The sequence below is a fragment of the Lepisosteus oculatus genome, chromosome 26 (genome assembly GCF_040954835.1).
Source record: "Lepisosteus oculatus isolate fLepOcu1 chromosome 26, fLepOcu1.hap2, whole genome shotgun sequence".
Taxonomy (NCBI): Eukaryota; Metazoa; Chordata; class Actinopteri; order Semionotiformes; family Lepisosteidae; genus Lepisosteus; species Lepisosteus oculatus.
The window spans coordinates 6,384,218-6,402,259 of record NC_090721.1 but is presented as its reverse complement, the minus strand read 5'-3'; the positions used below and the strand labels follow the sequence as shown (position 1 = coordinate 6,402,259).

The 18,042-nt window shown below is 44.2% G+C and overlaps 1 protein-coding gene across 1 annotated transcript; it reads right to left on the bottom strand.

The window, feature by feature from the left end:
• Window positions 1-11,530: 11,530 nt before the first annotated feature.
• Window positions 11,531-17,719, bottom strand: exo5 (exonuclease 5). Its single transcript, XM_015367300.2, has 6 exons — window positions 17,415-17,719; window positions 17,083-17,170; window positions 16,495-16,733; window positions 15,617-15,721; window positions 15,220-15,392; window positions 11,531-14,771 (listed from the first exon to the last, which is right to left on the bottom strand). The coding sequence occupies exons 1-6, from the start codon at window positions 17,515-17,517 to the stop codon at window positions 14,304-14,306; spliced, it is 1,176 nt and encodes a 391-aa protein (XP_015222786.1). The 5' UTR covers window positions 17,518-17,719; the 3' UTR covers window positions 11,531-14,303.
• Window positions 17,720-18,042: the final 323 nt, after the last annotated feature.

The window sequence follows — 18,042 nt, the reverse complement described above, 5'->3', positions numbered from 1 at the left end:
GCACAAAACCATGGGTTGGAGATTTGAGACAATCCAGGCCTTCATCATTTAAATATTCCTCCAGAGATAAACTGCTCAGTGATCTGACAGCGAGTGCCACTCTGAGACACATCTAACACAGTTCAAAAAGCCTGGGTGCACTGTCACGGACAATACAGTTCTCAACGAGGGAACCCCAAAGACATATGGTTTCTTTTAGCTATCAAGATGTCAATGTTGTGAACACTGAAAACTCTCTAAGAGTGCACTCTCTGAATCCTTTCTAAGAAACGCCACGTTTATTAGAATGTTGGAGCCTGCCTTCCTAATCTGCATGTTTTGAATGAGTTTTCTCATGTGCTCGGTCTATGCCGACCCATTCTTTAAATCGTGTCGTTCTTGCTCCTCTCTCGCCTTTCGGTTTGCATCTGAATGAAGGCCCTGTACTTCCATGGCACAGCACAGAGAAGGGCCAGGCTGTTTTTTATCATCGAATTTTTCCCCATTTCGTAGAAAAGCGGCTCAGTAAAAGGAAGAAAATCAATTGCAGGAGATGGACTAAGCAACATCCAGATAGGGGCTTTTATCAGAGGGCTGTCGAGGCTCCGCTGAGAGAGAGTGGTAGGGTTGTATTAATGGAGTCCTATATTCGTTACCATTTTTTAATAAAAATACTTAGTTCCCTTTGTGTAGCTCATTGAAAGCCACTGCCAGAGTACTATTCAGTCAGAAATGCACGTGATGAAAGGCTTTTCCTTATTGTGCAGTTGGAGAGTTTGAGCTTGATAGGGGCTGCAGCTGGAGTTTTTATTGTAACATTTGTTACACAGCTGACTGCTTCTTCTATGACGTCTGACCGCTGTTACTGTTGGCGCGAGCTCAGGATGCAACAGTTGTGTACCACCTATATGAAATCCGTGCTTTTCTAGAATAATTAATAATTAATAATTGCTTAAATTTATATAGCGCTTTTCTGGACACTCCACTCAAAGCGCTTTACAGTAATGGGGATCCCCTCCACCACCACCAGTGTGCAGCCCCCACCTGGGTGATGCGACGGCAGCCATAGTGCGCCAGAATGCTCACCACACACCAGCTCTCAGCGGGGAGGAGAGCAGAGTAATGAAGCCAGTTCAGAGATGGGGATTATTAGGAGGCCATGATTGGTAAGGGCCAATGGGAAATTTGGCCAGGATGCCAGGTTTACACCCCTACTCTTTTCGAGAAACGCCCTGGGATTTTTAATGACCACAGAGAGTCAGGACCTCGGTTTTACGTCTCATCCAAAGGACGGCGCCTGTTTACAGTATAGTTTCCCCGTCACTATACTGGGGCATTAGGACCCACATGGACCGCAGGGTGAGTGCCCCCTGCTGGCCCCACTAACACCTCTTCCAGCAGCAGCCTTAGTTTTTCCCAGGAGGTCTCCCATCCAGCTCCAGTGGGCTGCCAGCTGTGAGGTGCAGAGTGATATGGCTGCTGGCAGTCAGCTTGTGGGGGTTAAAGGGGTAGAGCTGAAAAAGGACAGAGGAAGACAGAAGACAGAACTACTAATTCAATCCTGCAGAAGCAGACACTCAAAGCGAGTAAGGAGTGAGTCATCTGAGTCTGGAGCCAAATGTTATTCAGAAATCACAGTTGGGACTCCTAGAAAAAAACAGTACGGATTTTCCTTTACCTACATTACAGGGAAAGCCAGATTCTCTCTCTTGAGTTAGATGGTATTGTAATATTAGCATTAGAAGACATTCAAGTAGGGAGATGAGCCAGCTTGCATAGGCTGCAAAAGCTATAAAGCTTCATTGAATGCTGAAAGCTAAAGAAAAGAAACACAACGTTTCAGCTGTGGAGCCTTCTTCAGTGAGCGAGAGAGAAAGTAGACAACAGAGGAAAATCTGGCAAACATTTTGCTTTCCCTCTCTCCCTCACACCTGAAGAAGGCTCCACAGCTGAAACGTTGTTTCTTTTCTTTAGCTTTCAGCATTCAATGAAGCTTTACCTGTTCCTTTTGATGAATACCTCTTCACTGTTCATACACTTTAGCAGCACATACAGTATTATATGAATAATGTAGTATAGGCAGTAGGAGTTACTTTACTATGAGGTTGCAGTCAGTTCTCTGGGGGATATCCAAACAGCATTTTCAGGCGTTAAGACCCTTTTTGCTAAGATAATGCTGGCCCTTAATAAAATGACTAGTTTAACACAGCCTTACTCTGACAAGAACCGGATGGATTGGACTCCAAGGATGCTGTGCTGCTGTTTCAGATTGCTCCTGCAGTATGAAACAGCTTGGTTCCTGGTCCCTGGCCATAGAGTAGGGGGCCTGCGGTCTGCTCAATTCGGGGTCCCATCTGGCATCACAGAGCACCCCAGGAAGGGATCGATAGAGGCACTGGAAAGAAAATAGGGAGCAGGGCATGGAGGCAGAAAGAAACTCTCTCTCTCTCATTAGAGCCTTTGATGCTGTGTTTTCTTCAGGAGAAATTAGCACGCACTCGCGCTGGCAGGAGCAGGATCGACTGGAAGGGGACATGTGGTGTGTGCACGTGTGTATGGGGGAGTGCAGGAGGGGGGTAATTAACCAGGTGTTCTGAGGCTAAAAGAGAAAAGGTGCCTGTCCTTCAGCTACATCAGCTACAGAGAAGACAGGCTGAGTCACTTAGTCACTGCTTTCCTATCCATTCTTACTCTGTGACTGTACACCCACCAAAGCTTTTCTAAGCCTTCTCCAAATGCCAGTCTTGGCAATGTTTTCTTATTATATGCATATCAACAGTGATGCCAGTAAGCTCCCATGAGGATGCTTGTTTAATGTAATACATGATGAGCCTTCACGAGTTACTGTAGGGGTTAGATAAGTGTACTTGTCCTGAAGGGTTGAGGAAGCTCTGTCTGTACAGGCCTAGGGTGGAATCTAGCCAGAGCCAACAGGACCATGGGATCTCTAATGACTATGCTGGATAAATTTTTCCTGCTTCCCCTTAAAACACAGTCAGGAGTCTGTCTCAGAAATTAAAAGAAGTTTTGTATTTCATGCATATGGGAACGAAACACATAGAGATGCACGGAGTGTTTTTCTCAAAGTGATCTAATTTGAACAGTCCTTCCTCTTTTCTATCATGCTTCCCTGTGCTTATCGGATCGACAGCGTTCCAGAATCAAGCACATCTTCCTCTACTCTATTTGCCAAAGATAACTTCTTTTAACACAATCACTTATTTAGTTTCATACAACGCGTGCCTATATGACACAGTATAGAATTACATGTTAGCCCTTATGTCCAGCATTCTTCCAATCCAGTTCAAACCAGTTCTGTATGTCCACCTTATGAAATACTGCAGCTTCAGCAGAAAAAGTGTGTACAAAGTTCACAGAGACCCTCTAAACAGTCGGCAGTAGTCAGGATCATGTTTACTTCTCGTCTGAAGGACAGCACCTTCTACAGCCCAGTGGCCCATGTCCCTGTCATGATTCTGGGGCGCTGGTGTGCAGATGCTGGTTGGGATGGAAGAGCACAAATTACTGGCCCGCCAACACCATTTACAGCAGCCACCTGGTTTTCCTGAGAGTTCTAACCCTGCCCTGACACGGCCCAGCCTAGCTTAGCCCCAAAGATCGGGATACAAGGTGGAAGCCTGTGCTGAGACCAGGCTGTCCTTATGAAACATATTTACATGGCTAGGTTAGGTAACTGGGGTTAGTGCTGAAACTCCAAAATGGGATAAGCGTTGCTGGCTGCACCCTGGAGACTAAATAGCACCTACCTAATAGCGACAGTTTCATTGAACTAACTAAACCCACTGCTGTCCCTCACCCAGTGCTGGCTTTTTCCTGACAGCTCTGAGGGAGGTGTGTGTGTGGGCTGGCAAGGGGCACTACCTATATATTGCTGTCCAGACCCTCTCTGTAGCCTTTTTCAGGGTTCTTCTGCGCATATAAGTTCTAATCAACAAAGTGCATCGAAGGGAGATCACTCTTTAGTACAGATATGCTCAGAGACTAGACCGATTTCACGAATGGAACGGACAGTGTTTCCTTGCAGCTCCAGGCCACCCTTTCTGGCTGCGGGCCACTGTAAATAACATTTTCTTGAGAGAAAAGAGAAGGCCATTTTTCCACAGAGCTCTGCTGGGTCTCTGAAACATGCATTAAATAACCTTGACATCACAGCAATAAAATCTCGTGTTTGTCGGACTGTCACGGCTCCTTTTGAGACTGGAAAGAGTCTCACAGTCCAGAGTCTGGCTGTTGTGCAACACTGCTTTTCCAGTTAATGAAGCCTCCTAGGAATTCACTGAGGCAGAAGGAAATGGGGTGCCAGTAATCAGCAGGAATAAAAGTGCAAGACTGAAGGAGAGAGGACAAGGGTTTATAATCAGTCTCTTTTCAGCTCTGCTTAACTGACTTGACTCCAGGGTTTTAGCCACTGAAACAAGCTCGCATAAAACTCTACAGGTCTTTAAGACAAAGAAATGGAAAGATGGCCAAAGAATGTTTGAAGAATGTTTTTGTGCACTGTTACCAAAATTTGTGAATGGAGCTTCCAGATGTTTAATAATAATAATTGCTTACACTTATACAGCACTTTTCTGGACACTCCACTCAAAGCACTTTACAGGTAGGTCCCCTCCACTACCACCAGTGTGCAGCCCCACTTGGATGATGCACTAGTAAGCTCCCCAAACACCAGCTCTCAGTGGGGAGGAGAGCAGAGTGATGAAGCCAGTTCAGAGATGGAGATTATTAGGAGGCTGTGACTGATAAAGGTCATGGGAAAATCTGGCCAGGATGCCAGGGTTACACCCCTACTCCTTTTGTAGAAATGCCCTGGGCCTTTTAATGACCACAGAGAGTCAGGATCTTGGTAATACTTTCACCCAAAGGATGGCACCATTTTATGGTATAGTGTCCCCGTCACTATACTGTGGCATTAGGACCCACACAGACAGCAGGGTGAGCACCCCCTGCTGGCCCCACTAACACCTCTTCCAGCAACAACCTTAACTTTCTCAGGACATCTCCCGTCCAGGTACAGGCCAGGCTCACCCCTGCTGGGTTGCAGGGTGCATTACACTTGCATCCAGTGTCCAACCATTTCCTCTACTTTCCTATAAACCTTCCTCTTTACACAAGATTAGGAATCTTCCTCTCGGATTCGAGTCATCTCACTTCAACTGACACCCAATCCTGAAAGTCTGACTAGTTCATTTCTCACCTTGTGTCATGTTTCAACTGATGTTTGAAAGTTAACAGCTCGTGTTAAAAAGAACCTTTAAGGTTCCTTTGATAATAATTTTCCTTATACAGTGGAACACTTTCTATTTCTGCTCTGTTGTGTACAACACATGCCGTATGTGCTTCTATTTGTAAATGCTATCAGTCAGATTGCCCTTGGACGACTTTGTGATTATTTGAAGGATTCTAATAAATGTGACGATAAAGTCATGAACCAAAATCCTTCCAAGAAGTTTTTCAGTTTCTAACACTACTGATTAAAAACAAAACACCCATTCAGCTCACAATGCTTGGGCCCAAAACTGTAAAACTGGAGAGAAAAAGCTCTTGATTTTCTTTTTCATCTTATCAAAATCCCAGGTTTGGGTTGGGTTTCTGCTGACAGGAGGATGACTTGGATCTGTGAGCTTGTGTTTGTCTTGCACTGACCCAAACCGCAGGCAAGCAGTGCAGACAACATATAAATAGACTGTGACCCTTTCACAGGCAAGCCACAGAGCCCAGGCTGTAGGCAGAAGAACAGGAAAAACAACAAAAATATTTCAGCAGCAAAGAATGTTTCCTGCGTTTTAGATTTAATCAGGTGATTAAAGAAGCAAAATGAATCAACTGGAACTAATGTAATGACTTGTATTATTTTGGAGACGGGACACCTCTCCAAGAAATGCTGTCTCCTGTATAAAGGAAAACTGTACTGTAGTGCATGAATAAGGAGTTCTATATGTTAATTTTTAAAAAGCAGAGCTAGTTATTAAAAATAAGAGCTATTGGCAATACAATAACTATTACTAATAATGCAATGATCAACCCCACCAGCACACAGAGAACTGAATTAGCCCCTTGCCACCAAACATCAGAGTCGCACTGCTTATGAGTAAATAAGCTGTTCTTTAACAAGTGTGCTATTACAACCCCCTAGGATGATTTGCTGAGCTGTGTAATGTGCCACCTATGGTGACAAACTGGTGAGACCTCAATGCATTAGTGAATATACTCATGCATGAACTGCTCTTGTTCCAACCCATAAATGCCTCCCACTGCTTTCAGTACCTGCTCATTCAACCACCACTGCTGGTAAAACATTAAGCTCGTTGGCAGCTCATAAAAGCAGAACAAGCAGTTACAAGAAGGATGCACCCTGCACTGTGAGTTGGGACAGTAATGGGACTGCTCTCACAGCAGCTCCAAGCCACCACAGCAAGAGCACAGAGGGTTCCATTTTCTTTCTTTAAAGCCTTGTAGAAAGAACATTGTGTCTTTTGTGCTTTTAAAAAGCACACCACTTAAGTGTGACTCTTTATGCGGGTAATAATGCACTCTACGCATTTAACTTCACTTTACGAATCTCCTCTAGCAGGCACTGTGTGTCTGAGTGTACTTACAATAACCATACGTAATTGCAGAAAGTAAGCAGTCGCCACCACTGGTTCATTTTAACAAGCGCAAAGTGGTCTCGTGTGTAAAACAGAGAGAGGCCGCACAGACATAGCTTTCCTGAACACTCTTCTCCCATCTGTGGCTTTAACTTAACAACAGCAAGGCAGGCGAAGGCACACTGTTGCTCAACCGAGAGCAGGAAAGAGCAAATTAAAGGTCCACTTAATCGGTGAGGAAAAAAAAGGACTGAAATTCTCCAGAAACAAACTAACACCACAGATCACTGCAAGCTTTTTTTTAAACGGTTGTGGAACAGTTATGCACGTTGCATGAACTGGCCGCAAAGATAATTTAATTATATTACTAAGTTCAGGAACACACATTTTCTCTCCATTCATGTGCACCTACCAACAGCATGAAGTGACTCATAGCAGAGCCATTCCCATTAGTGCTCCTACTAAACTACTTTAATAAACACTCATTTTTTGTTAGCTGTTAAATTTTTAATTATTATAAGGGGGATGTAGGATGGTGTAGTGGATGAGCCCTTAGACCTATAACTGGTGGGCTTGAGTCTCCGTTGCAGGCACTGCTGTTGTACCTCTTGAGTGAGGTACTTCATCCCTGTGGCTCCAGTCTACCAGCTGTGGATGTTGGGACGAGCATTGCTGGACAATATAGTAATTATTTTAGTGATGGACAAGTGTCCCACCTCTTTATTAAGAGCTCTCAGGGTTCAAAACAAGCTCAAAGAGGACAAATAACATTCACCTAGAAATAAGGCTTAATGTTACTTGTTTTGCAGGTGTCCTTTCTGAGCAGTAAAGAATTATTTCAGGCACTTTAATAAGCTGTGCACGGTCTCTGAGGACATAGTCACTGAAGGGCACCAGTGGTCTAATTCAACCAACATTTGCTATTGCAAACTGCAAGTTTGAAATACAGGTTTCTGCTGTGAGACACACTTCGGCCTGCTTATCATTACCTTGAAGCCTTTCTCTTCCCGAACACTGACACACCGCTGTGTCCGAAACTGCAGTTTTCAATGTGGCCTCACGCGCAGAGCTGGCTGGACATCTGGTCTTTCTGAAAAGTCAAAGTCTTTTGCTGGAGCCCTTCAGTCTGTAAGAAACCTTTGAAAGGTTACATTTTAGATCTCAAAGCATATTGATCATTCTTCAGTAAAACGTGGAGGGGAAGATTCCTACACTGGGCTTTTAATTACATAAAACAAAGTTAGTTGTGCTTTTTAATTGAATTTGACTCTAGAAAAATAATCTGTCCTCTGAAAAAATGCTTTTGGCAATTCAGGACAGACAGGAAAATATGGACAGCTATGTCAGCCTTGATGTGTAACTCTCAAGTGTGGAACCTAAACACAGGAAAGATTCAAACACAAACAGTGAAAAATGTCATCACGCTGAGGCTCGCACCAGTGCCCATACCTCCCCTGCATGTTATCTAGACTCCTTGTCTACAGTATATTGCTTACCTACGTCAGGAAGGTCCGGGCCTGCTGCACCTGCTGCCTTTCTTTTCAACTCAGACTTTACCGATGTTCCCCAGATCTAAAAAACCTGTGGACACATTAGGGCCTCCGGGACTATCCGGATCCCAGTACTGACATGGATCTCACCTTCCACTCACTTTCATAGAGATCAAACTGGCCACAAGAGGTTGGCAATTCGTTGAGATCTTAAAAAGCGCAGTTAATCAGAGGCTGTATCTGACTGATCTCACATCGTGCAGAGGCAAGCACCAACCTGCTTGTGCTCCGTAATCTTATCTGTGTTCCTCTACAGTCATGTCCCATTTCCCCTGTGCCATTTCATTCTCTCTTCATTTACGCATTAATTCATCTGGCTTTCCGAGTCTCAGCAGGGTCTGGATTGCCTGGCAAATGAGAACAGCTTGAGCTGGCGCTCACATGCCACTGATTGCATAAAACGAGATGCTTCCTCAGCTAATCTGCAACGCCAAGTGCTGAACTGGACGGATTTGTTCAGCCTTGCCCTGTCAGTGGCTGATCTTAAATGGAAAAAAATGGTGCTGCACAAGTCTCTCCGGACCTTTCATAATACAATGGATCACAGAGTGCAAACATCCATCTGTGGCAATGCAAGTTGGACAGTCCCCCTCTGAACTGGGCGTGCACAGGAGAAAGATCTGAGGCTATGACACAAAGGCATCCATGTTCACTTATTCATGTTCATATTTAATATTTTGTGTTTAAGGTGTAGGAAGGTTAAAAGAAAGTGTGGCCGCCTGCATGCACAGAATAAGAACCCAAACTAGGAGCAAGTGCATTTCTAGATGAAGCCCTTTTTGTTGGTGTCTATAAGGGCCATTTCTGAAGCTCTTTTTCTTTGTCACCAAAAAATGTCTCGTCAGGAAGGAAGCTGCTGACCTGTTTCTACATGTGCTATATAACCCGAGAGGCATTCAAAGGGAACGCTATTTCTGCCAGTACTCATTTGTTGCATTTTTATTGCCTCTCAGTATCTATTTAGATATGTATTTGGAGAAATTTCGATGACAAACGGCTCACCTTTTTACTAGGGCCCATGTCTGATTACCCTACAGGTTATCCCATATGTTTAATATTTAATATTTCATCTTTTACTTTTTATCATTGTCCTTTTCTTTAATCACTATGTACAGGATCCTTGGGGTTTGTAAGGGTGTTTCATAAATGAAATATTATTATTATATAATATTTGGAAGGAAAACAGAATCTAGTGATGCAGCCTGGGAATAAGAGTTGCCGTCATGTGATTCTGCTGTAAACTGGAGACGGGGCAGTTGCAAAGGCCTCTTTCACTCCCCACACCAGTATTTTCTGAGAAACATTTACAGTATGACTCCCCCAGCTACTACTTAGCCTGTTTCCAAGGCAACAGGCTACTACAACCTTTGCAGCTGGCAGGAACTCAAAAACCAGCAGCAACCACAACAACAGTTACAACAACAATGCAGGAGAGTGCTGAATCAGTCTCAGTCCTGAAAGATCAAACCAGTTTCAGATCATCAGCAAATCAATGCAGAGGACCAGAAGCATGACTGCTGATCCTCGGCACTGAACGACCAGTTCATTCATTCAGATCTTTTTTTCGGGTTGCTGTTTTCCTCACAGCCATTTCACCGATGAAGATGAAGACAGCAACGGTATGTTGGCAAGAACAGAATAGATAAGTACTGTACTGTACCCCAACTCACAGTCTGACCAACTCTCCTTTTTAAATTTCTAAGCTCTAGGAAATATTGTCCCATGTCTCCTGAAGCAGGCTAATTTCATATCGCAGACCTGAGAAATGAGTTAACAAATAATTTTTAAGCTATTATTTGTTTTTGAATTAAACATCATTACTGAGCTCTTAAAAGAAAGCAGGTGCCAGAGATGATAATCTAGCTTGATGAGGGTCTGGAAAGCTCACGGAACAAAGCCAAAGCACAAACACGCTTCTTGCGATCACGGATCACGGAAAGTGCATGCAGCAATCTTCTAGTCTGAAGTTCAGATGGAAAATTTCAGGTGGAGTTTGGCTTGACACGATCATTTCTTCGGGTCTGGCCACATTTCTGATGATGAGCACGGCATGTGCTCGTTAATTTCGGGGCAAAACTAAGCTCGTCCACTTTTGCTATCCACAACTTTGGGAGCTGGAAGAGATGGGTCCTGCACTCTATACAGTACATACTCACAGTAGCAAATAAAGCACCAAAACCTTCAAATTCACATTATGAAGAGGTCATAATTGCATACAGTGCAGTTATAAAATGACATCTTAAAAAGGGAATTTCCTTTTTCATGTGGCTACCCTATAAGAAAACAGCAGATGTTTTTCAGTAAATGGTTATTACAAAACCAGGGAAAGCAGAGTGCAAGGTCATCACCGCTGCTGAAGTAGGAGAAATATTGTAAAACCAGGTCTATTTCCGGTGACACAAAACCCATTACCGCCATCCACATGACAAACACAAGTTTGTGCCTCTTGGGCAATGAGCTCAAATTGAGTGCAAGCTGTTAAGAAGGTGGATTAATGTCATTTAAGCCCAGGAAACCTCATTACAGTTTTTTTGATGGTGGCACTTTCCTGCAAACAGGTGGTAAGAAAGAGCTCTTCCACCATCAGGAGATTGCACACGCTTCGCTGGAGAGGAGCTACAGCCCAGGTATTAGGCAATAGAAAAGGCTGGGCGAACTGCATTTTCCACCACATCACAACCCAAATAAAATGAAAATGGAAACGACCTAAATGGCGCACGATAATGATTTTGCTTAAAGGCTGCGAAATATTGAACTTATTTTCTTATACTCCTTTTTAAGTTAAAAAGGCCCAATGGCATTTTGATTGGCTATTTCAGAGGGGATATGTTTGTATGAAAGGGAGGCCCTTCCTTGCCCACAGTACAGCAACTCAAACGACATTTCAGAACCAACCCTTTTTGCAGCTTAAGAACCCGACCTCTGCAAACACTGCTCAGAGAGCATTAAACCGTTTTCAATTACAGTACTTACGTGCAGCAGCTTAGAATTTTTTCACTGAAATATGCTAATGATTTAACATTATTTTTACCTTACCTCAGATATGTAGCTTACAATTTGTCATGTTTTTCTGTTATCATCTTATGGTGTGCAGGTGTGCAAGAAATGCAGAATGGGTTCACTGCATTAACAGACTTGGGCTGAAGTTTTTAATTCAGGTTTACTGGTGCTACACCAAAGATAGCTAGATATAACTACAAGAACCTTTTCATGAGCACAATGGCTCTACAGGCAAGCCTTCCTATCACTGAAGGTAGGAGAAGAGTTAGATTCTCCATTTGGAAAGTGCCGATCCTCAGCAACATTTGGGTACAGTGACTTTCACCAGTGATTACCAGAGTAATGTGGTTTGTGATGCAAGCCTCTAAAAAAAAAGACCAAATTCAAGGCTGAGCCAACTCATGGCAGATATCATTTAATGCTGATAAGAGCGTAAACAAAAGGCAAAAGAGAAGACAAACTGAATCTTGAAATATAAACTTAAAAGTGAAGAATTTAAACAGAGATCTGTTAACCTAATATTGTACAACGTAGTAGTAAGTTTTTAATATTGCACATGATTTTAGTCACCTGGTACAAGACAGAAATCTCATATCATGACAAGTGACATAAAAACGTTTTAGTCATCAACAGAAAAGGGGATCGATTAAAGTATTTCAAACCCTCAAAGACAGTTAATTCAACACAGTCAGTGGACGTCTTCAGGAGCAACAGCAAAACATGAATCAGACAAGTAGGAATGATGGACAAGTGCACTTCTAAACCACGAACAGGAGGCACTTATTTATATACACAGGAAGGTTGTGGAAGTCTGGAATAAACTGCTAAGCTATGTTTTTAAAACCGATGCCCTGGCTTCTTTCAAGAAACAGCAGGATGAGCCAAACAGTTGCAGTAACTATCAGGAATCCCATGAGCTAGATGACCAGCTTGTTAGTACTCTTAGCAATATTCCGCCTCATCAGAACCTCAGATTGTGAAAAAAAAAGCACAGGAAACAAGATCTTAACACCTGCAGAGGAAGCCACTTCATCGAAGTGACATTTAAGGCTGAAATTGGTCTACAAGACCTCTGAGGATATGTACCACTCGACTACTTAGTGCCCTTTCAGTTTCCTGTCTGAAGTTAGTTTGCTGGTGTCTCTAGCAATTGTTTTTTCTGTCCGCTCTGTTGAACAATGCAAAAAAGACTTCAGCAGCTCGGTTCTGTTTGGAACTGTATTTTTTTCCGTCCCCCAAGATATTTTTAAATGCTGTTCTCGACTTTTAAGATGTGCTTAATCGAAACATGCCACAGATAATGAAGACAGTCTCCTGAAGTTGGCACCTTTTGTGGAAAATCCTGTCTCATGGTCAACACCATGTTTCAAACGGAAGATCAAGTTACAGCTGCTCATAAACAAGTCTAAAACCAAAGATGATATTACACACAGTCCAGACAGCATCATACCCTGTGCAATTCCTCAGAATTGTCTCTCCCCTGTAAATAAAATTACCATATATTAATTGATTTAATGATGCTGTGGCCTTGGCTTTAAAATGATTGTACTTCAGATATGTAACTGATTCCACTGGAGACAAGTACATTTTGTTGAAAACTGTGTCCCTGTCCTATTTACAATCTGGGTCAACAGCACCACCTGGTGAGAAGAAAACTAATTGGGCACAAATTGTGAGCTGCTAGTCAATACAAAAACAAAAATGTGTCTATCTCTTATATCTTCTAAAAATATTCCATCAAAATCTCGCCACTCAGGAAAGGTTAGTGGGAAACTGCCAACTAAACGTTGTCCAATATTCACCTTCACTATACTGCTGTTTTCCAATCACCAGTTACATTTGACACCAACACAATGAAACAAGCATGTAGCTTTTTTATGTTTCTTCAAAGGTTCATGGTACAGAATATTAAAGAGATTACAAAAATAGTCAAACAAAACATTCCTACATACAGAATTTAAAAATACCTCATAAAAGACTTTTTGCATGTATAACAATTGAATAAATGATTTTAGAGGCAAATGCTAGTTATATTTTAATAATATAGTTGGTTATCACAAAATGTACTTCATTCCCAACATCTGCACTGCCACACCAGGGAGGCAGGTGTGGCTTCTGACTTGTGCACACTCCACTCAAAGCGCTTTACAGGTCATGGGAATCCCCACCACCACCAGTGTGCAGCCCCACCTGGATGTTGTGACGGCAGCCATAGTGCGCCAGAACGCTCCCCACACACCAGCTATCAGTGGGGAGGAGAGCAGAGTCATGAAGCCAGTTCAGAGATGGAGATTATTAGGAGGGCATGACTGGTGAAGGCCAAAGGAAATTTGGCCAGGACTCCGGGGTTATACCCCTACTCTTTTCGAGAAAAGCCCTGGGATTTTTAATGACCACAGAGAGTCAGGACGTCGGTTTTATGTCTCATCCAAAGGATGGCGCCTGTTTACAATATAGTGTCCCCGTCACAACACCGGGGCATTAGGACCCACACAGACCACAGGTCAGGCACCCCCTACTGGCCCCACTAACACCTCTTCCAGCAGCAACCTTAGTTTTTCCCAGGAGGTCTCCCATCCAGGTACTGACCAGACTCACACCTGCTGAGCTTCAGTGGGCTGCCGGCTGTGAGTTACAGGGTGATGTGGCTGCTGGCTTTGTCCCAGCTTTCTCACGGGAGTGGAAAAATCATCAGTGGGCTTAGCTGCTGCTGCTGCTCTTTAAAGAAAGAAATGTGTGTGGCCAGTTAGGCTAAACCACTCATTCCACCTTCATTAGAAAACTGATCTGAGCAGTGAGACCCCTCCTGACTATACAATTAAAAGCAGTTAAAGTGTAGCAATGCAGTAATTAGAATAGAGCTTATCACGGTACATGAGCTTGGTAAATGGATAATAGCTTAACATTTTAGAAAAGTGACTTAATTCGAGGTTTTGAATGTTGAGAGAATTCCCAGTGATCCTAAACACATCTCTTACAAATGCTTTAGGAACACATAGAGAGAAATAACCAGTAACCAGATGCTATGAATTATTTAGTTCTTTAGCAGTGACAGATCTGATCATAAAAATCTAAAACTGCAATAATATCCAGTCTTATCTTCTTCAGGATACATCATGACCAAGGTTCCTCCAAGACCGAACTGCACAGACTGCAGGTGACCTCACTTGAGCTTTTTGGAGGGGTGTCCAGTCAGCTCCTGCTGCAGTCTCTCCTTCCTCCACTCGCAAAGCTCCACAAAGGAGCAGTACCTGCACTTCCATGCCTCTTCGATGTCCACACCCCTGGCCTCCCTCTGACCTGTCCAATACGAGAGGTGTTGCTGAAGCTCCGCCCTCAACTGCGTCTCGTCAAATGGCACCTCTCGGGTGGCGATGGGCGTGCCGGAGCCCTGGTGACAGTACTCCAGCCTCAGGACATCAATGGTGGGCAGCTCGCAGTAAGTCAGGTTCATCAGCAGCAGGTCCAGAAGGTCACCAAACGTCCCCACCTGGAGTCCCAACTTCTGAGCATGCTCCATCACCCCCGACCCCAGAAGCTGCCCTGGCTGCAGTTGGAGGGATCGTATGAAATCTTCTCTCTCCAGCGTTCCACGCACCAGACCGTCATACAGGAGCTTGTACAGGCCAACCTATACCAAAGGACACAGCTTTCTCTTAACACGTTAGGAACAGCATTTACTAACGCATTCTTAACATAATTAATCAGAAATTAGTGCCACTCCCTACAACATCCCACATTTCAGAAGGTACCCGGCAGGAATTTCACTTCCTTTGGGATAGCAATGAGAGGTTAATTTAGGATCAGTATCCCTTCCACACCTTTTTTCCTAAGACATCCTGCAAGGCTATGGATGCATTTTCTTCTGATTCTGTAGCTCCAGTTTTCCATTTTTGACTGCAGACCTCAAAGCCTGGAAACCGTACATGCACAAAATATTTCTAAAATGCCAGAATTACAGTCACATGATAGACAAGGTTTTGGAGGGGAAAAAACCTACTTTGTTGCCCGAACCACAAAAGAACTGGTTATCTAGAAATGTGATCATTTGTGTTGCTTGCACGAGTGAGTGTATGAACCTGCAGGCGGTGGCTTCTGTCCTGCGCCCGTCCAGGCAGGGAGTTGTGGCCCCGGGTCTTCAGCTCGTTCAGCACTAGCTCCCCCTTGTGGCTATAGTGGAGCTCATCAATCACCCCCATCACAAAAATCCCCTCCAGCACCCCAAATACAGGCATCTCCCGCACACAGCTCCCTGAGGCATGGAGAGAAATGACAGGACACAGTGGTCACCTTGACACAGTAAACAGGAAAGTCTGACAATAAATGTTTTAGACACTAAACTTTCCCTGAACAGGGTCTGAAAACCTCTGTAGCAGACAGGACAGTATTATACTCACGCCATTACAAGTTCCCACTGTCTTTTCAAGGTCTGATCATGAGTTTACAAGGCGCACCACAGCCTCCTCTGAGACATACCAGCCTGCAGGACCGGTATCATTCCAAGCACATTGAGAAACTTGAGAGCCCAGCGGTCCTCTCTGCTCTGTGCACTGACTGGCACCACATCATGGACCTCCAGCTCTGCAGAGAGAAAGCAAACAGACCTTCATTCGCTCCTTGGCAGGCTCATCACCCTCCCCCCCCCAACAAAAGGGCCCCAATGTTACCCCGCCCAACCCATAATGCAGAAAATGAGCAAGGGAGACCCCACTTTCCAGAAACCTTAACCATCACACGAGTTCACAAAAAAAAAAAACACATTAATCACTGCTCTGGGCAACACCCTCAAAGCAAAGGAATACATAAGGGGAAACCTGACTCTGCATTTTATGTAGCTGGATAATGGTTTTCATTCCACTTGAGCTTTTAATCAGCTGATCGTCTGCCTGTGTAACAGGGCTCATTCATGGGCTAGTTATAGAAGTGATGTCTCTCCGAGCCCACGAGCAACCAGGATCAAATTCCACCAATTGCAGGGAGACCTGCACTCATCACGCCTAACGCGACCAATTACGTTAATCCTCTCCCCGCTTTTGCAAAGATTTAGATAAGTAAAGACCCTTAGGGACGGCTGTTGAGGAGTCCACTCCAGCCAGATAAAAGCAGGGTGTTTCTTCTGAGGCTGACAATCGTCATTTAGCAGCTCCAGTTATACTACAGCATATTAAAACATCGCAACAGAAGAAAGAAGAAAGTGGCTCCGTTTCACTGTGTCGCACATATTTTCCAAGCATCACCATCCACTGATCCAGGATTATGGCGAGTGAATAAGGTCTTGCTGTACTGGCAACCAAGACACATCGCTGCCATTGGCGCCAGGGTCTTCTCACACGGCTTGGTTTTTTCTTTTTTACCTCTGGCCAGGTGAATGCTGGCACCAGCTCGCACCTCCTGGCTCTCGTCCCGTCTCTTCAGGACGTCGGGCAGCTCGAAGCCGTGAGCCACCTGCAGCTCGCACCACGCCTGCCCGCAGATGTCCGTCACACACAGGTAGCGCAGCTCGAACCTGTCTAGTGGGCTGCCATCAACAAGCTCCCTCTTCCTCTTCGGCGCAGCGTCCAGTCCGTACCCCACACCGCCTCCTTTGGCCTCCCTGAAGCGGTGACACAACACGGGGGAGAATAACGGAGAACGTGACCAACAGCCTCATTTCTAGCGCAGTGGATCCCGAAGCTGGTCCAGAGTGCTCACCAAGTGCGTTTCAATGGGGGGTAATTTAATATTACCAAGCTTTTCAACATTTCTACAGTGCCATAGGGACATCATACATTTCTGCTTGGACTGTATGGTCACCCACCACTGGTGTGACCCAAGGGACCCAAACCAATTAAACTCCTTGCGTACTCTGTGATGAGATGGAAATATTCCCTAGAAAATAAAGATTGCATTCGCACGTAGTACAGCAAGTAATGAAAATCTTCAGCGCATGGAAATGTCCTTACTCTTGCTCAGCACTGCGGACGCCTGAGAGATCGGGTTTGGCCTCACAATCCCCTCCGTCGTGTGACGATTGATGCGTCCCGATGGGTCCTGCAGTTTCCAATTTTCATTCGGTATTTTCATTCAACGGCACAGTGCATACCACCAGACAACAGGCGACGTTTTAAGACACGCAGCAACAGTAACACTGCACTGTGGCAGTATGCACTGTAAATGGCAATAATGCATCATCTGCTGTGAAGATTCAGGGGGCGTTTACATCACAAATACCGAGAAAATGCCATTCTTCAACAAAGGTCAGAATCTGACAGCTCTGTGAGACATTTCAAGTTACCTGAACAGAGGAATTCTGACTGTATGTGCAAAAATTCGGCGTCACTGATCTCATCCCCGAAGTCAGAGTCCATTGGCGCACTTCCTCCTGGCGAATGCGACATTTTGCTGCGCTTTCAAACAAACTGGAATGTAGATTTCCACATCTGGTTTCACAGCAAGCGCGCATTGTCTCTCCAGCGGTCCCCCTGCAAATAATGACCCTACGGAGGCAAGACACGACGGGAAAAAACTTCCGCATTGATCTCTTTGCCCACAAGAGAACCTATTTAAAACGATCTGAATTGCGAATGTCGCGTTTCACCGGGCTAAACAACAGGTCTCAATGCTAATATTAAAATGATCAAGTCCGTATTATTCTTAAGAGGTTTATATGTTCGAGTTAAATATAGTATTTTGAACAAGATGATCTAAAAAAAGCAGCTTCTCGGAGACATTCAGCTAAAATAAAGTAGGACAATTAATGGCAGTTTCCTTATGACAAATTGCCCTAATTTATTTGCAGCAATATGTTATAGATACTCTTCTTTAAAGTTGTGTTACAAATAAAGACGAGTATGGGCGTGGCCTGGCACTAGGTAACCACACCCATGTCCTTATATAGACAAAACACGTGGCGGAAAGGACGG